The 24890-nt window shown below is 52.1% G+C and overlaps 1 protein-coding gene across 5 annotated transcripts in view; it reads right to left on the bottom strand.

Moving 5' to 3' along the window:
- Nucleotides 1-16251: 16251 nt before the first annotated feature.
- The window catches only part of Mindy4 (MINDY lysine 48 deubiquitinase 4), a 117316-nt gene continuing 108677 nt past the window's right edge, over nucleotides 16252-24890 (bottom strand). For all 5 annotated transcript variants that reach the window (XM_004652762.2, XM_045136167.1, XM_045136168.1 and 2 more), the window contains 3 exons: nucleotides 23952-24132; nucleotides 23358-23430; nucleotides 16252-16654 (listed from right to left, as the gene is read on the bottom strand). In XM_004652762.2, the coding sequence (XP_004652819.1) occupies nucleotides 16606-16654; nucleotides 23358-23430; nucleotides 23952-24132 (303 nt within the window). In that variant the 3' untranslated portion in view covers nucleotides 16252-16605. The remainder of the gene's footprint in view (nucleotides 16655-23357; nucleotides 23431-23951; nucleotides 24133-24890) is intronic.

The following is a 24890-nucleotide window of genomic DNA, read 5'->3' as shown; positions in this document are numbered from 1 at the left end:
GTAAGGTGACAGGAGGTGGTATGCCCCAAGAAGCAAGTGAAGAGAAGCCATGCTGGTCTAATCAAGTGGTCTATTGTGCCATTGAGGGCCACAGGTTCAGTCAGGAGCCCCAGGCTTGCATTACCTGACATGTGTGTTGGAAGTCTAGCCAAGCTGAGCAGTGTTACCGTGTGGCCATCCGGCAGGCCTGGGATGGTCAGGGCTCCTCTCCTCGCATCTCCCACCTGCCCTGCCACAGTTGTTTAGGCTTTTAGCCCTTTATTGCTGAGAAACTGAGGCCTCGAGAGGGTAAGAACCTTTCTGAGCTCTGTGCTGCAGGATAAGTTCGATTGAACAATTGGACCAAGTGCCTTCTGCCCAGTGTCGATCCTACACAAAGTGATACTGGCTCCCAGGAGCTACCTTCTCTGCCTAGCTGTAGCCCCTGCTCTCAGGGAGAACTAGGAGTACTCACACGGTGTGTGTTTGCTGGGAGCAGGTGGCTGGCTGGGAGCTACTTTTGCCCACATGTACCTAAGGGCCTATAAGACCAGGAGGGAGTGGCCCAGTGCGGGATGACAATGAGGAGGCCAGAAGGCCCTTTCTGCCTGGAAAGCCCACGCAATCAGGGGTAATCAGAGGCTTAGCAACCCCCTAGAGAGAGAACCTGTCCACTGTGCCACCTCTCTGAAGGAACCTTCTCCACATCCTTCACTCTGGGCATCACTGCTCAGTGCTCCACTCTGGGACACTCCCTCTTGCCCCTGGCCAGTATCTGACAATGACATGACCGTGCAACAAGCGTGTACCTCCATTCCAGAGGCCTCTGGCCAGAGCTCCATCTGCAGGGCCACCACAGGGCTCAGAGACCCTGACAAGAGAACTCCAGAAAAGTAGTGGGGAGAGCTGGCACCACACAGAGGCTGCCTGGCCGTGAGGCACACCCGAGTGAGAAGTAGGGGCTCTCATGGATCCGTAGTGCTCTAAGAGTATGTGACAGGCCTACATGCCAGATCTGTGTAGCTAAAGGTACATGGTGTGCTATTGGGCACATGGGTGAGAGCCCCCTGGGAGTTGCTAAGATATTCCACAAGTATTTTCTTAGGACAGATACTGGGTGCCACACAGACCAGCTCCTTATCTTCATGAAGCTCCTTTTCTGCCACTTCAGCTCACAGGCTCTGTGTGGACCTATGGCTGGCGGAACCTGTGACACTGACTGCGCCCCCATAGCAAAGATAATGGCAACACTAGGAGGTGCTATCATAATGCAGGCATTGTCAGACACACTGATGGGGACCTCATTCCCCACCACCTCCCACACTGTCAAGGGGCCTCTGTGGCCCTGACTAGGATAGTTCCATGGGACATGGGGAGGGTTTGTCATAATCCAGGTGGGCTGGCCAGAGAAAGTACCTTGCCAAGGCCCTGTGTGAGGGTCAGTGAGATGCAAATGAAAGGAGCATTGGGATTCAAATGATCCACCATTCAGTCCTGATACAGTGCCCCCCAAGGAAGAGTCCTGCCACACAGTCTGCCTGGCCTAGCTGGACAGCGGATGTGAACCGAGCTGCAGGCCTCAGGGTAGGTAGGGTTGGAGGTGGGCTTCTGCCCCCTGCACCTCTGCACAACTGCCACTGTTGTGGAACAGGAAGCAGGAAGGGCAGCAGTGGCCTAAAGTGGGCACACAGTGCACAGGCCAGAGATCTTTGCAGTCCAAACAGCCCTGGAAACTCAGCTCCAGGACCAGTGCCCTAATTCTCCTCCAGGGTGTCCCTGCACCCTTGGTGGGTTCTGGTATACCTCTTGTAGACAGTGGCCCAGCTCACAAACCAGAGCCAGGCTAAATAAGGCAGGTGCATTTCTCTCCTAGCTCCCAAGCCCAGGCAGAGCTGAGGCCACTCAGGCTCTACTGGCAGCAACTCATTCTAGCAAATGCTTTTCCAGATGGCCTCACTCCTAACATACTTAGTGAGGTCCACATGGTAGTCAGAGCTAAGCCGTTCCCAGGATGGTCTGGGGTTCTGTGTCTCTACAGCAATTCCTGGGAGAAATTTACTCTATATATAGAAGGGGGTGGCCAGAGCATACCCCTTTAGGGGTGGGGACCTTGGGCCATGTGAGAGGAGACACCATGGGTGTGGTCCAGCTGTCACTACCTAGAAGTTACTGCCGCACGCATGTAGAAAGGGCTGAGAGGGTAGATCCTTCCTCTGGACCCACATATATTTCTCTCCCACAGGCTGGGTCAAGGAAAGCAATGACTTCATTCCTTCCAAGAGGCTCACCAAGAAGATGGAATGTGAGTAAAAGAGGACTTGGACAGACACGTGACTGCCAATCTCCATCAGCTCACCCAAAGCTTAGATAAGTTTTCCAGAATGGCTCCAGTTTTCCTGAAATAGAACCAAGAATAGAGATGGAGGGCGGGAACACAGGATACAATCCCTGAGTGGCCTAAAATGTAGAAGTGAGAATCAGAACTCTCCCTTCCAAGAAAATCCTGGCCTACTGACCGTGGCTGCAGCTCTGAGGACCTCTACAATGGGACCCCTGCTTACTCTCCTTTCCCATTTTTTTTTTTTTTTTTGATCTGCCTCTGTACTGAGATTAAAGGCATGTACCACCATGTCTGGTTTTGATCCAGTTTGGATCTAGGTCCTGCCAGCCCTGGCTCTCTAACCTTCCAGACAGAAATGTACCCTTAGGAGTCCTTGGCCAGAGGTGGCAGTCTGGAGTCATTCTTCCTGTGGGGCAAGGTTAGCTCCTCTAAAGCTTGGGAAGCCAACAAATCTCAGAATAAGAGCACAGGGTTTTCCAGGACTCCCCACCCCTTCATCAGTCCCCACGCTCCCTGCTCTGCCCATCATGGCTTCAAACTCACCCTTTCTGCCTTACACATTTGTGCCCTACTTTACCAGCCCTGCCATGGCACTTACATTCCCCCATGTTCCGGCACCTGACCCTCCTCCTTCCCCGTGTCCCTGCTGGCCCTCTAATGCACCCTGGACTGTTCTTCATTGCCCCTTGGATGAGGCTGGGTCCCCCACCATTGCTGAGCACAGGGCTGGGCATGATGGGCATCTAGGCAACGTCTGCTCCTTGTTGTCCCATTCCTGAGGGAAGGATAATGACCCCAGGCAGCATGTCAAGGGAGAAACATCTCTGTCTGACAGCCGCCCCAGACATTTGACCATCACACAATTTCTCTTACATCTAAAACATATTTAGTAGGCCACCAATGATTCACCAGGAGCAGAACAATAAATTTTTAGGCTACTGCTTGCCATTCAAGTCTCCACTCCCTGTCCCCACCCCACACCCGCTGTTGCCTGCTCTGAGCTAGAGCCGCACTTGCTTCTTGTCATTGGTGAGGGCAGCAGTAGCACACCGACTCCTGAAGAGTGGAGTTGTCTGTTTGGATGCTTTACCAGCAACTCTCTGGCCCTGACTCCTGCTGCATGCCATAAAGGACGAGGCAGTGGGATAGGAGGGCAAAAGCTTGATGGAGTCTACTGGGCTTTGATCACTGTGCTACATCCAAGGATGAAAGTAGGTTCGAGAGTCAGGTGGAGATCCACAAAGGGTGCTTGAGGAGATGGGTTACCCCAGTTTCTACCTCAGGGAACTTGGGGCTGGCAAGAGCCTCTAAGAAGGAGTATAGTCACCTTTTCTCCAGCTCTCTCTGTGGGTGGGACCCCCTGCAGGCCCAGGAGTACGGTTTCCTCACTTGCAGAATGCTGCCAATGGCATCTGTACTGAGCAGCCAGACCGCACCCTTGAAGAGGACAAGGCAGGACAGGGGCTCTGTTGGGCACAGCCACTGCTGTGGTGGAGCCCTGGGCGGCAGTGCCATGTGTATAAGTGGTCTGGGAATAGTTCCTCACCCTGTGTGCTTCCTCGAGCCTGGGCCTGGCAGCTTCCCATTCTGCTCCATCCTGCTCTGGTCTCTTTTAAACATCTCCTGTCTTTGGTTTTGTTGTATTATAAAGCATCAAGCCTGGGAGAAGGGAGCCAGGTACCACCTGCTTGGAGGCTTTAAGGCTCACGGAGGAAAGGGAATGTGCTAGGGGCTGTGAGTGGATCAGGGTGGGGCCACAACGAAGTCTAGCCTTCTGTCCAGTCGGGTCTGCTAACCACATCCCTCCTCCTCCTCTTCCCTTCTTGACCAAAGCCCTCTCCTCATACTGTAATAAGGGCTTGGAAAGTGTCTCCCTTGAATGCATCCATGAGGCCTGGGCAGCCCAAAGGGTCCAATGCAGCCAATGCAGAATCCTTCAACTTCAACCTCTCGCTCAACCTTGTGATCCCTTGATCTGCAGCTCCTGGCTGGTCACTCACTTTTGAGGTCCTAATGCTTCCCTGCTTCCCACCCTCACCCCTACAACTGTCTCCAAAGGCCATGTTCAGGTTCATACCCAGGCCAGGCCTCAGCAGTATCTCTCTGTCAAGATCCACCCCTTTGCTGACAGCCCTGGGCCATGCCCTATGGTCTGGTGTTGGCTCCCAGTCTCCTGTGAAGTCCAACTGCCTGGATCACTTATATTTTCTAGCTCAGCAGCCTGCTGAGAATCTCTTCAGCTGTGAAACACCATCCCTGTGTCTCCTGGCCCAGTGGAGTTTTCTGGAAGCTTCTCTGGGCACTGTTGCAGAAGCAACTGAGGGAAAAAGCCACTCCAGCTTCTTTGGCATTTCTGGGTTTCCAGCAAAGTCAGGCAGGTTCCAGTGGAGACAGCAGATGCTCTGCCTGGGAAAGCCTCTGCTCTGTGTTAAGGCTGATTGCCAGCAGGCATTAGAGCCTGGAGGAAATTCTCTGTCAAAAGCCCACAGTCCACAGAAGTTCTGGTCATTTCCCTGCCTCCACCCCGTAACAGCCAGGAGTGACAGCAGTGGCCCTGAGACTGGCCCCAAGTAGCTCTGCTGACCTGAGCTTCAAACCAGGTGCTAGAGCTGATGCTTCTGACTTTGGACTCCCTCAGCGTAGGTCCACAGGCCCTTCTGTCTTCCGTCAAAGTCCCAGAACTGCCTCACAGGCTACGATGTAGGCCTGCGTGTCCTTTTCTCCTCCCCTGATGTGCATGGACACACATACACAGAGAATACATACTTTCACATGCATGCACATCTATATGAACACATATACGTGAAACATTCATAATCTATTCCTATGTGTGCACACATGTGCATCACATGTAGGTTTATATGTGCACACACATAGATACACTAAAACACACAGGTGTATGCCTACAGAGTAAAGAGACAGGTTGTGGTCACTAATACCTCCACCTTGAAAACCCTCTACCAAGCACTGTGACTCTGCCACAGGCACCCCTGATCCCCGAACCTCTGCCCTGTTTCCTGCCCCTCCATGTTCCCACAGCTATTTTCATCTGGGCATCTTCAAGGGATGGGGCTGAATTTAATGGTGGAATGGAGGGCCATGGAAAGAGGAAAGAAGCAGTGGCCTTTCTGGGGTCACACTGTTCCATGACCTTCTCCTGTGGACACTGTTCGCCATGTGTGTGCTAATCTCTATCTCCAAACAGTGCCCTGTACCCTGGGTGCTCAATGCTCACAGCCAGGGTGGATGCAAGTTCAATGGGCTGGACAGCTCAAGAATATTCTCAAAGCTGAATGGAACGAGTCATCTCCAGTCCACCAGGCAGTGCTAGAGGGGTGTACTGGGCCTCTTGGAGCAGGGACAGGGCGGGGCTACCATTGGGACGTCCCTTGGTCACTCCTGTCTTCTCAGTTGTCATGGAACTGGTGGGTGAGCTGGTGGGTGGCATGCTATGGCTGGGAGGCAAGGTGAGCAGGGCCTGCTCCTGCCCTCCCCCTCAGTGTACATCCGGGGATTGATTCTATTCATGTGAAGCCAACATTCCTGGAGCCCACAGGGCCAGTAAGATCATCTCACACAGGCAGATCACTGCCTCACCTAATGAGAAAATGATGACATGGCCCCCTGCTGTGGCCCCAGCTCTAGCACAGCCACACGTTCATCCTGCTTTGTAGTATTTTTCTACAGCTGTGGCCTGCAGATCCTGGGAAGTCACCTCCTAGGGACCTTCTGCCACCTGCTCCATGACCTGTGTTGAACACCTCTGCACTTCCAGAGTATAGAACATGAGAGCAGCAGGGCCATCTCTCATGCTGCTGCTCCAAGGGAAACTGGGGCCACAGGTTCAAGTGATTTCTCCAGTGTCATATACCGCGAGCCATTCCCTACCCCTGCCATGGAGAGTGGCCCCCAGCAGGGTACTGGGCATAGCAGGAAGAAGTTGCTGCTACACGGGACAGACAAGTCCCATCCCTTCTTCCCTAAAAACTATAATGGCTGACATTGCTGGGACCTGAGCGAGCCACAGACACCATAGAGGAGCCGCAAGGCCTGGTTCTAGGAAGCTGGGGTGGGGGTGCTTCAGCAGGGGCCCATGAAGAAGCAAAAGTGTGGCACTGCAACAGCTGGGCCAGGTGAGGGTCCCTTGGTGCCCCAGAAGCCCTGCAAGTGGCCAGTTTGAGAGCAAGTGGGGAGGGGGGAGAGGCCTGCCAAGCCTGTGTCATGTGCTGACCTCGTCCTTTGAGTATTAAGACAGGTAGTCACAAGAGGAGCCCCTGACCCTGACCCTGATCTTCAAGCTAGTAGGGCCCAAACTCTTAAGTAGAAAGTGGCTGGAGACCACAGCTTGCTATAAGATGCTGGGGACAAGCTGGCTGGTCAGTGAGAACAGAAGTCACAAGGCCTTCCTGGAGAAGGCATGGACTATGCTTGGGGTCTGAAGGGCTATGGCATGTTATCAGACCTGCAAAGCCCTGATGATTGTTGTTTTGCTGACAGAGATATCCTTTCATTCCCAGGAAGCCTGTGCCGTCACAAGGCGGCTCCAAGTGTCTCCTCTGTATCACTTCCGAGTTACTAGGTCACTTTCCCAGGGACCCAGGAGGTTCTGCACCCTCCACTCAGTGGCAGCTTGCAGATTATAACTGCTCACAAGGGCCTCTCCAAGTCTCTGAGACACTCTTGCCCTTGGTGACAATGTAGGTCCCGAGCTTGGCATAATCCCACCACAATCATCTCTGCTTGAGCCTAGCACCATAGGAGGGCAACCTTGGTCCACCTCTAGAGGACCTCAGAGACCACCACAACGACTACACAGTGTTCACAAGGAGCCCTAGCCCTTCAATCCCTTCAAAAAGATGGCCCTACCGCAGCAAAGACGAAGGTCCAGTTCAAGCCAGGGCTGGCTCTGCAGGATGAGTTGGGGTCTGGGCAAGGGTTCTGGGAGGCTTGAGTCGGGAAGGAAAGAGGGGAAGCATAACATACAGACCTTTCACATCTGTTCCAGAAACATCTAAGCAGTTCCCTGAACTTAGATTTTCATGGGAACATGAATTATCTGGGGACCTTCTTAAAATTCAGTTTCTAATTCATAGATCTGGATAAGGCCTCCCTAGGAGCTCTCAGGGGATGCCATGCTGTTAGTCCCAGGACCACACCCTGGGAGGTCAGGGGATGAATTATCAGGAAAACTAACCACAGTCTAGGTGGAGGAAGCTATATATGGTTCCAGGGGGAGAATGTAGCTGAGAATCTCTTGCCATCTGAACTTCCTGACAGCTAAGGCAAGATTGGAAAGAGCTATTAATCAGTACTTGCTCTGAAATAAAACAAAATAAGTCCTTGTTATCAAAGAAAAGGCTTTTCCCTAATTCTGGCTGCCAGGGAATAGAACAAACAGATCTTACTATCAGAGACATGGAAAGCCAGTTGGGATCTGTTTAGGAGTAAATCAGAGCTTTCCATGGGAGGAACTCTGGTCCAGTGCACAGAGTGAGTGCTTGGTGCAGAACTGGTTCAGATAACGATAACACTGTGCCCTGCCTCGGTCAGTACTGGGGTCTGTGCCCAAAGAACTACCCTCCCACCGTGCAATGGCTCAGACACCAGCTTGTCCAGGAGCCCATGACAAAGGGCAGAAAGGAGCCCTGTGATGCTCCAGCATGTGGTGTGGGGCTTCGAGGAGGGTGGGTCTGTGGGCAGCGGAAGAGCCCCACCTTTTACCAGTAATCAAGAAAGGCTTCCTGGAGGAGGGAATATGGCAGACGGGTTTGTTTATGTCAAGGAAGGGAAATGGTGTGGGGAGAGGACACTCTAAGCCGCTAAGCCGAAGGAGGGATGGGGGCTAGTGTTTCTAGCCCTAGAAAGGTAGAGGGCATTAGCAAAGGGCCCCGCTGTCACAGCTGGGATTGACCCTCAGAGAGAGACTGGTGATATGCTTCCCGCCACTCCCTGTGTCCCCATGTGTGAACCAGTCATATCTTCATTGGCTGAATCAGAGCTGTTGGCGGGGGGGGGGGGGGGGGATTCTGTAATCCTCTCTCTAACGTATGTGGGCCTTCCCAGCCCAGGGCTCCTACTTCTAAGCAGGTACATTGTGATGACCAGCTATCCAAGTGACCTGGGGGCATGTTAGGGTAAGCACAGCCAGGACCCGTGGGACCTGGTTCTCAGTCTTCCTGGGGATACACCCATCTATTCTCATCCTCCCTAGTGGTAAAAACAACTTTTAAGACCCTGACAATTTTCCGGAAAAGGAAATGGAAAATCATTAGATAAATAAACCCAAGGTGTGCATGCATAAATAAACCCAAGGTGGCCTGGAGAAGGGAAAAGCGATTGGCATTTTCCATGATGGTTTGTGGGCAACAGGAACTAGAATTGGCAGGAGGTGCCTGAGCTGGTCACTACCTACCTTTGTGCCTGTGTGCTGCTGACCCATCACTCTGCACTGTGCACCCTGGAGCCTAGGGCGGAACTGAAGGCCGAGCTCTACCCAGCAGCACATGGCTGCAGAACCAGCACAGCCCAGATACTCCAGAACCCCCAGAGCCCCAGGAAGGCAAGGGAGGCAGGAGAGGAGGGACCACAGGAAGCCCCACCCTCCCTTGGCTGTGGGAGCCTCCCAAAGCACCAGCGCTTTGTCAGGAGGCAGCAGAGCAAGAAGAAGGATGCACATTACATCTGTGAGCTCTCTGAGACTCAGGGTCCTTATCAGTCACTAGGACCACTGAAAGCAGCACACTTGCCGCTGTGGCCTTCCGTCTCACCCTCAGAAGCGGCCACTGGGGATGGGGGACCAGGTGCAATATCCATCACCTCACCCAGTCACCTCATTTCCCAAACCAGGGTCCAAGATTCAGCATGGGGCAGAATGGGCTATATGGACCAAGCAAAGTCATTCTTCAGCTGGACCAGTGAGGGGACTGGTGAGAGCTGCCAAAGGGAACATTCAGGAGAGGGTTTAGGGGACCAAGTGGGACAGGCCACAGTCTCCAGGAGTTGGCCAGCACAGAGAAGGTCCAGCCAGCCTCCCACCGTCACAGTATCGCACACAGGTAAGGCTGCACTCGAACGTCAGGGAGGCTACCTACTGCAGCCACTCACGCTCCATGCGGCTCTCAGGATCTAGGCCAGCTGTGACTGGGCCCTCCTACGTGCCAGCTCTGTCCAAATACTCTATGCCTCATCTCATGCCAGCTCTAAGGTGTACTGTCATTGTCGCTACAGGAGTGCAGAAACAGGCACAGAGAGATTACTTCACTTGTTTGTTTTGCAACTTTTTGGTTATTTTGAGATAGGTTCTCATGTAACCTAGGCTGACCTTGAACTCACTATGTAGCCAACATTGACCTTGAACTCCTGATCCCCCAGATTTCACCTCTTGAGTGCTAGGATTACAGTTTGTACCATCATGCCTGCTTTATGAGGTCTCAAGGATCAAAGCCAGGACTTCATGCATGGTAGGCAAGCATTGCACCAACTGAGCTACATTGCCAGCCCATTTTTTTAAACCTTATCTCAGGTGACACTATCTCTCGAGAGTAGGGCTAAACTATCAGTAAGGCAGCCAAATTCCACGTCCAAGCTCGTAACCACTTCACTGCCCTGTCATCTCCCTCCTGTCTCACAGTACATACGGGAGGTACAACAGAAACCCTCCTAACTCACAGTGACAGCAACAGGCAAGCATGTTTGAGCCTCTGGCGCACAGGTCCAGAAGAGCTCTCAGGCCCCACAGTAGCAAACAGGAAAGATGGGACCTCCATGGCTGGAAGTTTACTCTCCCACCTGATGAAGACTCCTGGTCCTCAGGCAATAAGCATTTCTCATAATGCCCTCTGAACCCTCAAATGACCATAGGAGGGGTCCCAGACCTTGAGCACCCAGTGAGGACACCAGATCTCAGGGAGAGATCCTTCCCAGGTCGATGAAGGGACCGAGAACCCTCCCAACAGCCTGGCTGACTTCCACAGTGCACTTGGAGGTGGCCAGCCTTCAGGAGCCAGGCAGCCCTTTCCAGCTGGCCCAAGGTCATTGGCAGCAAGGGAAACAATGGGCAGTGGGTCTAGTCACGGCCTGAGCCTGAACAAAGGCTTGGCACTGCCTCAGGTTGAGGCCCCTCCTCCACGGTTTGCCAAGGCAGGCAGGCAGAGGAAACCATCATGATACAGTGACGTTTGCTAGACTGTACCTGGGAAAGTTACAGCCGCCAGAGGAGCAAACAGAGGAGACAGCTACTCCAGGTCAATCTCTACCTGGCCAGAAGTAGGGGAAATAACGTGAACCCAGTATAATGGTGGTAGTTTGAATCAAATGTTCTGCATAAACTCATGTTCTGAATGCTCGGTTCCCAGCCGATGGTGATTTGGGAGGTGGTGCCTTGCTGGAGGAGGTGTATTATTGGGGGTGAGCTTAGGGGCATTAGAGCCAGCTTCCCCTTACTAGAGTTCAGCTCACTCTCCTGCTGCCATTTTCCACCTGCTGTGACAAAGGTGACGCCCAGCCTCTGCTCATGCCATATTGTCCTTGGCCATCATGAAGCTTCCCTTCAAGACTTTAAGCCAAAATAAATTTTCCTCCAATCAGCTGCTTCTGGTTGGGTGCTCTGTCTCAGCAAGAAGGCAAGTATGGCATTAACTTTCCACACTGTACCACTCAAATGCAGACCATGTCTTGTCTTCCCCTCTTCGGCATGGCCCCAGCTCTGAAGGTGGCTTCATCCTTCTTATCAGCTGTCCATGTTGTTGCCATCCCTGTGTTCTGGACACAGCTTTATCCCACCACTGCCCTGCATAAAGCCTTCAGTGGCTTCCCAGCACTCACAGTGGAAGCTCGAGCTCCCTGGCCTGATATTTAAAGCATTTAGGCTCTCAGTGTGACACTCCACTCTCTAGGCTCGTCCCCGACACCTCTACAGCTGTGCCCTGCTCATCTACCTGTGGTTCCTCTGCCTCTCCTCACCACCTTTCTCCTAGGCGCTAGCTTCATGCACCCCTCTGGGAAGCTTTCCTGGCTGCTCCAGTCCACACAGGGTCATCCAGGAAGCATCAGATCACGGGCTTGGGGCACAGGCGGCTGGGAGGTCAACACTGAACAATCATTCCTTACAGCAAGGTTTCCACGCACAGCAGTGGCTGTGTCACAGTTGTCCCCGTGTCATTATTATTAATTATGAATCACGCCCCAGGTTCTTCCAGTGCTGGGCAGGGCAGAGCTCAGGGATGGGCTTGACACCAAGTGTCTCAAGTGCCCTGAAAGTGAGCAGGCCACAGGGAAGTGGCCTTGTACTATGCTTGTCACCAAGTGCTCTGCAGTAGGGGGACTTTTCCAAGCCTCAGAGATGCCAAAAGTCTCCTAAACAGAAAATGCCAGATAAGCACCCAGGATTGCCCTTATCAAGGGCCACAGAAAAGGCGCCAAGTTTAATCTCGGAACCACACCCCAAACCAACGGTTTAGACCTCCCCGGCCCAGGTTCAGTGACTGAGGCTGTCAGAAGAGGTAGGGCTGGAGGCGCGGACAGGGCAGAGCGTCTGCTAAGTGGCAACGGGGGTAGTAGGTGAGGAGGGAGGGAGCAGCGCAGTGCGCGGAGGTGTCCGTGTCTGTCTGTGACAAAGGGAAGCCTGCTTGAGCAGCAGCAGCTGAGGATGGTTGCAGTGGTAACAGAGCAGGCAATGCAGTCCCGAGAGCACTCAAGACAGGCCTTTCTCTTTCCACTGAACACCAAGGAGGGCTCCCAAAGGAGGATTCCTGAAGTCAGCTGTGGGGTGGGTGGAACTTGACAGATGGACATAAGGAGCCAGAGGGAGGGATCAAGCACTGCTTCAACAGGGAATCTGCTGCTGTGATTTGGGGGTGGGTTGAGCCCACCTGGGGCTAGATAGAGGCAGGAGGGATACACAGCGAGGTAGGCTACACTTATCCCCACAGAACTGCTCCCCCCGGCCCAAGGACCTTTTGATGGTCTGGCATCCAAGAGCCTGCCATCCCCTGTCTCCACACACAAAAATGATCTCAAAATGGCTCTTAGGAAAGAATTTCTGGGCTGGAGGGATAGCTTAGTGGTTAAGCTGCTTACCTGTAAAGCCAAAGGACCCAGGTTCAATTCCCCAGGACTCATGTAAGCCAGATGCACAGGTGCTGCATGTGTCTAGAGTTCATTTGCATTGGCTGAAGGCCCTGGCACACTCATTCTCCCTCTCCGCCTCTTTCTCAAATAAATAAATAAAAATAAAAATGATTTAAAATCTCAAAAACAAAAGAAAGGATTTCTGCTTAGGCCTCAGTTTCCCATGTGAAGAGACGGAGAAGTCCTTCAGTGGGCTTCCCTGCAGGAACAAGGTGCAGAGTGAGATGAAATACCAGGAGCACACAAAGAGAACACACAGGTAGGCTTTGGTGACTGTTAAACCCCTGACCTAAGAAGTGGGGTCCTTATCCCTCACTGTGCCTGCTATGGCTCCCCAGCACACGGATCCTGGCTGTGTACTGCTTGGTTATGCCCCCCGCCCCATCCTGGAGTTTGCATTAAGCAATCTCCATTATCACACATGCCTGGCATTTTTGCCTGGTAAGCACACCTCCTACAGCCCCATGAGGATTAAAGAGAACTCTAGTGGGTGGAGCCAAATATCTGCCAAGAGACTGAGCTACCTGATTTGACTGCCTCCTGCAATTTTTAGGATCCCCCAGGGCTCAGTGGCCCCATGCCTGTGGTAGCAAAAGATATCACTTTTTAATCTTCCCATCTCCTCTGTTCCCCACACTGCCTTCTCTCTGCCTGCCCTTCCACCTGTGCCCCAACACCATTCCCTTGGGGGGGGGGAGATATCTGAAGCAGGCTTTGAGCAGATTTCCTTTCCAAGGAAAACAATCCATCCCAGCCATCTGTGGCCTTCACCTGCTCCCTGCTTTGTGTCTGCTCCTCTGGCCAATGAGGACCAGACAGATGTCTTGGTTACCGTGGTCTGTCTGTCCTCACTGTTCCTTCTGGCTAGAATGATCACCTCAATTACGTGTCCTTCAAGCCCCAAATTAAACATGTCTTCTTCCAAGAAGCTTTTCTATGTCCACCAGAAATAACTGACCACAATATGCACTGAGCCATTGGTATATGCCAGGATTTAAGAGCTTCACAATGTGCTAACTCACTTTATCCTCACTGGAACTCTGTGAACTTGCAGTTTCACACTTAAGGCAACTGAGGCTCAGAAAGCCAGAGTCAAGTGCTCAAAACCACTCAGTTAGGTAGCAGTGGTCAGGTGGAACTTGGTGTCAGATGCTGCTTCTTTTTCCTAACCCTACACAGTGTCTCTCTTGCAAGTCCTTCTGAACTTCAAGACCACCTCAAGCTCTAGAGCAGTGTTTGGATCTTGAATTCTGCTTCAACTGGTTTTAAGATGCAGGTACTGATTCAGTGGGCCTTTCTCTGAGGATCTGACTAGTACTACTGCTGCTGGTCTGCAGACCGCTCTTTAAGTAGTGAGCTTAGAGTCCAGAGCAAGGTAATAAAGTCCCCTGCTGCTCCTGGTGCCTGGAGAAAGGGCCTGGGGCAGCTGGGCTCCATCACTCTCGCCCTCACGGCAGGCTGGGCCCTGCTGCTCTTTGCTAGGCTGGCTCTGGCCCTGACTGGCCCATGAGCTAAGACTTGGAGATCCTGAGCACAGTGAGGACAAGTCTGAATGCACACTTGTCTTAGGGTATCCCTAAGCCTGACCTGATTCTGATCTCGGGGAACTCTTGCCATCCTTCTGGAAAGTGCTCCCGTTACCTGCACTGACTCTGTATGGAACTTTAAGGGAGTGGAGCAGATGTTCTGTTCTGTCCATCAGCAAAAGTGGGCAGTGTGGGACCTACAGCCAGTAAGATGTCTTTGGAGAGAGGTGTCAACCATAGGAACAGGAGAAGCTGTGTCTCTGTCCCTAAGGTCGAGACAGGCTCCAAGAAAATGCCCTGAAAGTGGACCGTGTCCACAGGGTGGGCATGGAAGGAACAGCAGCTGAAGAATGAGGGTAGAGCTGAGGTGGATCCTCGCAGCGCCAGGGCTCGCCTGGAGTGCTGCCACCTCAGAGCCAGAGCCGTGCTGGGCCTTCCCAGGGTGCCCCTGCAGAGCCCTGGGAGGGACGACCCAGGTGTCCTGTGAAAGGGGCGGAGGACAGACTGGCCTCTAGCGAGTTGCTGAAGCTGCCATAATCAGAAGGAGAGGAATGATCCCTTGACCCTCCCCCTCACAGCAGAAGATACCCTCGTAGGCAGGGGACATAGGAGGGCGACTATGAGCTGTGGAAACTTACCCACAGCACCCCGAGGAAACATTACAAGAGTGGAGAAGGCCCACTTGGATGAGACATGCATTTTGTTCCCTTGGCCTTGACAGAGATCCTGTGGGCTCCTTGTTGCCTCACAGCATGGGAGCGGGTGGTACCCTCTTTGCTCACCTGCCACTTCCGGGTGTTATACTCCATACCTGCATCTCAGCTTCTAGAAAAGTGCTCTGTTAGAACTAACCTCCTGGAGCAATGCTGGGAATCGCTTGTTTTCTCTAGCCCTGCCAAAGTACCCCTAGCCAGGAGGCTAAGTGGCTTTCATTGAAAAGACACTTTTCCTCCCAGGACGATAAACAAGGCCACTGCAGGGAAGCGGACTTCCTCGGCCAGGCACTTGGGAGCAGCCCATGCCTGGCCAAGGAAAACAAATGCATAAACATTTCAGGGAGATATAGGAAGCTTTTCTACTGGAAACCTGCTGTGAATGGCCGCTGAGGTTTACATAGTAAGCCCCATGGGGCCTTGGCCTATAATGGACAGAGTTGTCCCTGCCCTCTCATTCTCCTCAGAGATCGGGAGTCAGACCACTGTGTGCCTCGTCCACAGGAACACAAGACAAGCTCTGTAGTTGCCTCCACCAAATGCATGGCTTCCTAAAGAAAGGGGTCTCCTTTTAGCAAGTACTGCAGAGGACACAACCCTAGAGCAGCTTGGGCCCTACACCGTGGAGGTATGCAGAGGCTCAGGCTCTCTCAGGCTTCTCTTAGCCCTTGTGTGTGAGCACCCACCTCTGCATGGCTCCAGAGTTACGACGAGATGCTTGGTGGGCAAAGACAAGGTAAGACACTGGGGCAGTGGCTCCTATGGGCTTTGTCATTGTCTTAGCTCTCACCACACAGCCTCATGACAGGGACACAGGGCTAGAGCACTGCATCTGGAAACATCTGCTCTAGCCCATCTTGTGAAGCAGTGTAGAGCTGCCCTGGACTCTGGTCTGGACCCAGCCCACTCTCTCCCCTGTTCTTCCCCAGCCTCCCATTGCAATGCTGCTTGATCACTATACTTCCTTAAATCCGTAGAGTACACGTGAATGCAGCACAAGCCACTGTGGCTTTCTTTCCGTCCAACAGCTCTGCTTCTTGTTCCGGAATGTGAGGGGCTCCAAAACTTTGCCCACACGTGTTGGCAGTCAGTTCTCTACCCACATATTCCTCTATGGCCACAGGGGAAATCATACCAGGTTCCTCTGCTTGTCCCCATTCTATTAGCCCCCTTGGACAAGAGACACTTCCTTAAATGGCTCTCTGGCATCTGCTTGGCTAGGCCCAGCCTCCCTCCAGGCCCACCCCATCCACAGGGGGCCTCACAAACGATCCAGGTCTGCCCTGACTCTGGCTCTGGGGCCTGGACTAGTCTCAGACAGCATAGCCTATAGAGCTGCTCTTAGATCTATGATGGTCAACTGGAAAACAGAAGAGACCAGGGAACCTGGCTAGGGACAGCCTTGAAGCAAAAGACATGACTTGTCCTCAGAGACCCTGGCTAGGAGATGTCCTTGCCCACTGGGGTGCTGGGCCTCCACATTCCCCTCTCACTCTAGCAGTGATGGGATCAAATTTTGTGCTGCCCTTATACCAGTGAAACAAAAGAGTCCTGGCCCTTGCCATACATTTGACTCTTGCTTTATAGATGCTTAAGTAATAAGCATTCAGGTCCCCAAGGCCAACAACATCAGAAGCTTTGGTGAGGGAGTGATTCAGGGGAAGCAAGAGAGGAGTCATATAAAAGGCTGCAGGGTTCCTGGGGGTCTCCTTCCATCGTTGGCAGTCACAGGTGGGCTGAGAGAACCTCAACAGTGCACCAGGCCGCACCATGGCCCTTCACAGAAGGGAGTGAGACAATACACTCTACAAAGGCCCACTTGGGTCGGCTCGTCTCAGAGCCTTGTCCCTGGGGCCTGGGGTCCCGGAATCATCCAAGTGATGAGTGGTGAAGCCACAGAGCTTAGTGCATTGATGGGTCACAGGATGGGTTCTGAGCCATTCCAGTTCACAGAAGCCCCCTTCCACCTATGGGGAGAATGACAGGAGAGTTAGAGCTACAGGGGCCCAGGAAGGAGCCCTTATTCGTCCTCAACTACCAACAGCTTCACCTCAGAGGCTTTAAAGACTCCACTGTCATTGCTAGCCCTCCATATTCCCACCTAAGCACCAGTGTGAAACAGAGATACTCAGGAACCTGGATGCAATGGGGGTATCAGAGGTGGCAGGTGACTGGTTCATTCATGCCACAGCTGACTTTGGGCCTAAAGCGCTGGGAACTCTGCTGATCTGAGTGGTTGGTCCACACACATCTGTATCTGGCTCCCTTCTGGCAGTGCTTAATGGGGTCCTGAAGAGGCACCAGAGCGAGGCAGGGTACAGATATCCAAGGGTGTCCAATGCATAAGTCATGGTCCAATGGCTGGATCCAGAAAGGTAGGGAAATGGTACAAGAGGGAACTAGGGAACTTTCGGGACTGTGAGCATTCTGAGCTCTTCTCTAAGCTTATTCTGTCAGGTATTGTGGTCACAGCAATACAAAACCACCCAAAATACACTTCTTCCCCGATTCAATGACCTAAACTATGTAGAAGGAAGTGTAGGTTATATGTAAATATTGTGATTTTACAGAAGGGATCTAAGCATCCTCAGATTTTGTCATCCCCATGGGGTCCTAAAACCATGTCTCCATGTATGTGGAGTGACAAATGTAATGGTCCGTCACAGACCCAATGTTTCCGTTTCTTGTCCTTACTGCACAACCTAGTCTCCCACCAAACTCTCGCCTACTTCATTTCACCAGTGTCTTTGTCTTCTTCAGCTCTGTGCATTGCTTCCCTTGCTGCCTCTGTCTTTGGTTTTAGGTAGAAAATGACACCGTTGCTGAAGCAGCAGGATTCATACTCACTCTGATCTACTAACTTACTTTCCTATTGGTTATAGGCATCTTCTTGGTTGTTGTTTTTTCCTTAGGTGCATAGTTTGTACCATTCTATTTTATACCATTCTATAGTTTGTACCATTCTATTTTATACCACTCTATTTCCCTTCAAAAGAACAAATGGATTTCTTGTCATTTGGAGAAAAAAATCCTAGTGGCAATTCTGGCTCTTGCTCTCATGGAGAGCTTTGATGTGGAAGATAATAGAGCAAACAGCCCGTGCAGGAACAATTAGTGTCATGTTCCTCTCATGCTCTGCCCAGGGAGCCACAGGGACAAGACACACTTTTCCAAGTCACTGGGGAATATGAGAAGGTATGTTCATCACAGGCCAGGCTCTAGATGCAAGGCAAAGCCCTACCCTGTTCTGCAGCTCAATCAACACCCCAAGAAACAGGGTTTTCCATAAAACGAACTTGAATCATCTTGTTAAAAACACTATAGAGCTGGAGAGATGGCTTAGTGGTTAAGGCACTTGGCTGATAAGCTTAAGGACCCAGGTTCAATTCCCCAGGATCCATGTAAAACAGATGCACAAGGGGGCACAAGCGTCTGGAGTTAATTTGCAGTGGCTGGAGGTCCTGAAGTGCCCATTCTCTCTTTCTACCTGCCCCCCTCTCCAATAAATAAAACTCTGCACAACAGGCTGGAGTGGATGGATGAGGGAAAGTAGCTCAGGCATGAGTATTTGGGGAAGTGTTTCCAAAATTGTCTGTGCTTTCTTCAGTGTCTTTTGGTGCTATCCAGCAGTGCTGAAAGGTCTCACTGACATGGGGTAATATGGATTTTGGGCACCCGATAGTAGATGCATTACTTTCTGGAAATCCTCTGGTTACAAGTACTTGGAAACATATGAGGATACACATAGATTTCAGAAAGAAATATTTTGAGAAGAAACATTGAAAGAATCATTTTGTAAGATCCATTCCTGGCCTAACCCATGCCAGGAGATATGTAACAACCATCAGGCTCCTCTCTGACTCGGCACCCTTTTTCACCCACATGTGAATTGAAGGGCCAGTCTTATTTGCTTCACTGGATGTGGAAGAACTAGGTGACCTGATAATGCCTTGGTGCTCTAGACTACTTCCAGAATCTTTGAGTGTGAGGCCAGGTCAAGAGGACTTTTCTCGGATTGGGCACTTAGCTGGAATGCACTCATAATATAGCATTGATATTTAGAGACACTGCCGCTTCTTTGGAGACAACTTGATATGGTTTAGAGACGTTTGGGTGCTAGGTGAAGAGTCCATACCAGCATAATTTGGAGTTGTAGCCTAATGATGTACCAGGGGAGCAAACATAGGACCAATCAGGGTGGAGAAAGGTCACTTCTGTGCCTTTTACAGCTGAGCAGGTGCAGGAGGTACTGATGCCTCTTTTTTTTTAATATTTATTTATTTGAGAAAGAAGAGGGAGGGGGAGAGAAAGAGAGAGAGAGAGAGAATGGGCACACCAGGGCCTCTAGCAAACTCCAGACATATGTGTCACATTGGGCATCTGCACCTTCAGTTCACTCACTGACCTGTGTTCAACCTGGCCCTAAGCCTTTGCCTTTGAGTGCCCCAACCCAATTCTGAGAGCCCCTCACAATGGAAGGGGTGCTTCTGTAGCTCCTTTATGCCTCACAGCAGCTCAAGGAAGGGATCATGACAACTTAGCTGTCAGATGGGAAAACTGAGGCCACTCAGGGAGTAGCTCCTAAGGGTGAGCAGTGCTGGGAGTGGGAAGTCCAAGAAAGGGAATTGGCAGAAGGGAGGGAAGAGAGGTGTCTAGGTGGTCAGGATGCCCCTCAGGGATATGGGTGCCTTCGTAGGCACTGATCCCAGCTGGAATGACATTTTCAATTTCTTGTCAGAATCTCCAAACAAACATCTGGGGCCTAGCCCCAGGCCCGGTTATGAGTTCTTTCCTCTTCTCTCTGGCCTGCTGACAACTGTTTCGTTTTCTCTCACTCCAGTGGGGTTGGAAGTCTGGGAGAGGTCACTGTGTGCACTTGTTTGGCAATGACGCTGCCCCCCAAGAGTCTGGTTTTGCTGATATGCTTATAAACAACAAGGGGACAGTAGGGGAGCAGTCCCCAAATTCCTGACACAGGAAAGGTAACTGAAGACTTTCTGAAGCAGAGATGTGCATCATGCCAAGGAGTGGGGACAGTGTGGGAACCTGAGGATGGTTCTAATTAGGATGCTGTTCTCCCAGGGCAAAATCCACAGAGTTTGTGCAATGTCTCCGTGACAACAAAGCCAGGTGGCAGGAAATCATGTCCACTCAGTGACCTTCCACTGGGCAGGCACAGTGAAAGCCTAAGTTGTTGGTGACTTGGGATTTGACTAGGGCACAGGCATCCATACTGGAGACCCTACTTCCCCATCTGTAAAAGAAGGGGCTAGGTGGGCCGAGATCTGTGGATCCAAGCACAGTGCCACATGACCAGGTATATGGTATGCCCTGTGCTGGGTCAGTGGTGATGTGGGCTCCTAAAGGTCAATAATGCTGGACTTTCTTGCCCTTCAGGAGGTGAGAGTACATCTTCCCTAGGTTTGATCAGAGTTGACTCTGAACTTGACTTCATTTGATTTGATTCATCTGGGTGCTCTCTGCAGTGGGAACTAATTTTTCTCCAGCTGTTTTCCCATAGAGTACAGCCAGGGGTTCTATGAGCTCCTTGGGGCCTTCACTTGGTTGGGTTTGCACACCTTCCACAAGTGGCACTGCCACTTCCACACTCACTGCTTTTTCCTTTGAACCAGTGTCTTGCTGTATCTCCTTCTAGTCCAGGCTGTCTGAACTCACTCTGTAGCCCCGACTGGCTTCAGACTTAGTGAACCCCCACCTCAGCTGCTTGAGTGCTGGGACTGCAATGTATAAGCCATTATGTCTGGCTTTACTGCCCTCTTTTGACAACATATGATTACACTGCCAGATTGGCCATGCAGCCTTAAGCCTGGCCTTGAAAAGACTTCTTGGGCACAGCCCTAATGGGCAATTATGGGATAATGGCTCAGTATCCTAACCTGTCTCTGAGATAAGACTCTTTCTGAGCTGGCATGATACAACTTAGGCCAGAGTCACTGGGGTGGAGTTGGCCTACTTCTGTCTCTTGGGACTTCCCGCCCCTTGTGCCAGGCAGGTGGAGAGACTGCTTGCTGGAGAGAGTGAAACCTGGACCTGGGGTCAGGTGACCCAGCCGAGGCCCTCCCCACCTCAGCTCTCTTCACTGTCTGGGGCTTGGACAAGGCAGAGCCAGGAGTCTTCTCTAGCAGAGCTTACTCGTGCTTGTCCCGGAGGGAAAACAACACTTTTTGTGCACCTCACAGGGCTGGAGACACCGGGCCTAGCAACGCAATTGGCCCCAGCTGCAGGATGGCTGGGGCGAAACCCATGTTTATCCAGCCCACCCATCAGGAAGTCTTGATTCAGAGCTGTGGTCCACAGGCTGCAGATATCAGCATTTTCCAAAGAGGTGTCAGAACACAGCCTTGGGTTCTCCCCAGGGCCTCTGACCACTGGTCCCTCCCTGGTAGAACCTGAGAATGTGAATTTCTAAGGTGCTGTGGCCCCAGTACCAGAAGCACTATTCCAATGATGAGTGAGCGCCTTGCTTCCATTGTCTCTCGCCCCCGCCCCACCTGCCCTGTGAGAGTCAGTTACCAAGGGAGGCACTGCACTTCCAGCATCCTGCTGGCATGACATCAGGGTGGGGGGTTCCCCCCACACCAGGTTTTTGCCTGCTCTTCATCCTGACCATACTCACCAGTTGCCATGACAGCACTTTCCCAGAGTCGTTCTGGGAAAGTTTAAGTGGGTGAGTATAAAGAAGGATGGTCCCTATCCCCTCAACCCATGAGGTAACACGCCACTTAATGCAGACCAGCCATCTCATTCCAAGGGGTTGGATTACAAAGGCTTTGTGTTTGGTTTTCACAGCAGATTCTCAAACAGCTCAAAAGAGAAACTTAGAAAGTTCCTGAGGTCACTGTGAGGAGCTGTGAAGATGGCCTTGTCTCTGATAGTTGGGAACAAATTCTGTTGCTTGCAGACTTGCTTTTTGGGATACATATGGTGTCATGGCCCATGGTGAGGTCACTGTCAAGGCCAGAATCGAATTCCAAGCACCTGATGAGTTGTACTGATTATTCACATTCACCCTGTCCATTAATGGGATAAGAAACTGGTCGGATCACCTGGTGGGGAGGAGGGGTTTCCTGCCTATCCAGCACTCAAGCGGCTGAGGTAGGGAGTTCACTGAGTCTGAAGCCAGTCGGGGCTACACAGTGAGTTCAGACAGCCTGGACTAGAAGGAGATACAGCAAGACACTGCTTCAAAGGAAAAAGCAGTGAGTGTGGAAGTGGCAGTGCCGCTTGTGGAAGGCGTGCAAACCCAACCAAGTGAAGGCCCCAAGGAGCTCTCCAGGGGTTTGCAAGTGGCACAGCCTTGCCCACGGGGTTGCTGGGCCCTTCCCCTACAAAAGGAATGCCCTGTGGGCTCCCACACTGTCCTACGTGAGGTGCAAAGCCACTGTCACTTTCTTTCCCCACAATAGCCCTTCGCTCATCACCTTGAATGAGTGGCCCTTTGTACACGAAAGAGCAGTGCCCTGCATGTGCCCTTAATCCTCCGATGACAGCAGCTGGGCCCGTGACCCTACAGGAATGTGGTGTCCCTGACTGGGCGGGCAGGGGGCAGTGGAATGGCATAGGAGGATGTACTTGCGGCCCACCCTTTCCCCTTCCTGCTGCTAACATGGTGCCAGTGGAGCTCTAGCTCTCTAGGTCCCATTTAAAGGCTTGCTTGCCTGTACTTGGCCAGCAAACCCAGGCAGCTGGTACGCCACCTGCATCTTAGGCAATCATAACTTCAGGACTCTGGCTGTCACCTCAGCTCCAGAAGAGGCACACACAGGGTAGCAGATTCTGACTGAGGCAAAGACAATCATGAGTGGCTTGGACGGAGCATTTAGCCATGTCCATGTGGGCTTCGAGCTGCCACTATCCCCATTTTACAAATGATAAAGTGAGTCAGATAGGTGGAGTCCAGTAGCAATCAGGCAGCCTGTTGCTTGCTCCAGAATCCATATTGGAAACCTGACGACATGCACCATTCCTCTGGAGGAAGAGACCCAGAGCCCAGGTCTCCTTCCTACAGCTCCCTTACTGCACTGAGGCCTCCCAGGAATCATATGGAGCTCCAGCTGGAGGCTACTGGTAGTGACAATTAATTAGTCCTCTAGAGCATGGACCCAGACAGGGGCCTGGACTCAGGAGTGGAGGGGTCAGCTACTCCAACCCTAGACTGGATGATGCCTCATGGACTGCCCCCCGCCTCAGTGCCTCCAAGACACAGGTACTGACTCAGTGTGCAGAGTGGCTATGGATGCTCCACATGGAGTGCTATAGCTGTAGGCAGCCACCTCCTCCTTCTATACCCAGGCTGGTGAGTCCATCTCACTCCCCAGGCCTGCCCCAGCCTCCAGCTCCTGTCAGGTCAACAAGTTTTCCCTACTTTGGGCCTGATGGATCTTAGCATGTTTGCTGGCAGCTCCTCAAGAAAAATACCAGCACCCCTTCCTGAGCCCTAGAACACTCTCAGAAGCTTCAACTTGAAGGTGGTGCTAATACACAATTTCTAAGCCCCATCTTTCCAATTTCAGGGTCTTAGCTGGTCCACTGTCTAATAGGTCAGTCCATCTGGGAAGCCATCTTTCAGCCTATAGGCCCAATTCCCCCAACCAATGCACCTTATGGCCTCTCAGGATGAAATGGAATGTCAGAGGCAGTCTCACTTACTTGGTTCTAATGCAGAGCTCTAGTGGAGGGACAAGGTCATTGTTGTTGTCCTTGAGGGTGGTCTGGGTAGTATCTGGGGAACAGGAAAAGGGACAAACGTATCATCCAGGGCTCTGTACTCACTCTGAAATCAACACAGGTAATGATAACTCCTGGGACTTTACCTCTCTAGTACCCTGCCCTCATCGCCATTCTGACTGAATCCACTCTCCTTGCTGGACAGCTCACCGATCTCTCACCTCAGGTCCCCACATAACCACTGCTCTGCTTCAGTTACCATAGTATTCTTTCTAAAAACACATCTGGACTCATTGTCCCTGTGCCCCCCCCAAACCTTCCACAACTCCCTATTTCCTAAACCTAAGCTTGCCAGTAAAACTTTCAGCACTCTTGCCACATTTCACCCTCAATGTCAAGTACTCAAGGCCCATACCTGCCCATGCCTGCCTGAGGCCCAGCTAGCATCCCTTTCTGGCTACCCAGTCTTGAGACCTGTGTCCACATTGTCCTTTCAGTATCCCAAGAAGGCATGTGAAGGTTGGTTTCTGGGGCAGCCTTGGAGGTTCCCTAAGGGGGCAGGTTAGGGTGGCGCACCAACAGTCAGCCGGATCTCCTCCTGCTGATTGGCCAGACCGTCATAGTAGTACAGGTCAAATTTATGCTCAGACTTCCAGTCAGACAAGAGCTCCAGCTGCAGGCCGAACAGGACGCTGAAGTGGCTCTCGCTGCACACCACCCAGATGGGGAACCGCGGGGTCTTCAGGAAGCAGCCAACCTGAGAGGGGAACATTCTCTGCAACTTGCCATACCACAGAAAGGAGGTGGCACCTGCAGACTACTCAAGGACACCAGGCTGACCTCCGAGAGATCCTACTGCCCATGGCCTAGAGCTGCATGTCCTGCCACTGCAGCTCATGGGACATGGTGTGGAAACATCTCCATGAGCTGCAGGATCCGCTTCCCATCCCCCACCCAGTGGCTGCAGGGGATACCACGGCACACCTCACACTCATGCAGCTCAGCAGCCCCCTGTGTGTTTCCATTCTTTATCCTCCTCTGCGAGAGGTGCGCGTGCGCCGTACCAGTTAGCCAGTCAGTGGACTGCGCTCACTTTTTCCCGCTCCCAGGGCACATGACCTCAGCACCACAGCACACCTCCCGCCTGCCTTATGTGTCCCAGCACCAAGAGCCCAGCATGGAATTAAATGGTTGACAGATGAAGGTCTTCAGGAATAAAATTGAGACTTGAACTGTACCTGGAAGACAGGTAGGAGCTGGGGAGCTGGGAGGGAAGGGTGTCTGGCAGCACAGAGGGCGCATGACCCAGAAAACTCAGGGTGCAGTGAGCTTCTTGGTAAAGGGAACCAGGAGGCGGAGGCTGAGCTGCTGCCAGACTAGGAGCAAGCGCTTTCTTGTAATGGGAATTCTCAGCAACCCTCCAAGGCAGTGAAGCTCTTAGAGAAGGGTGCTTGAGGACTAGATACGAGGGAACAGGCACCCAGGCCCTCAGCACGTTATCATATGCTTCCTGCA

This window comes from Jaculus jaculus, chromosome 16 (assembly GCF_020740685.1).
Source record: "Jaculus jaculus isolate mJacJac1 chromosome 16, mJacJac1.mat.Y.cur, whole genome shotgun sequence".
In the NCBI taxonomy this organism is placed as follows: Eukaryota; Metazoa; Chordata; class Mammalia; order Rodentia; family Dipodidae; genus Jaculus; species Jaculus jaculus.
This window is presented reverse-complemented; position numbering and strand designations above follow the sequence as displayed.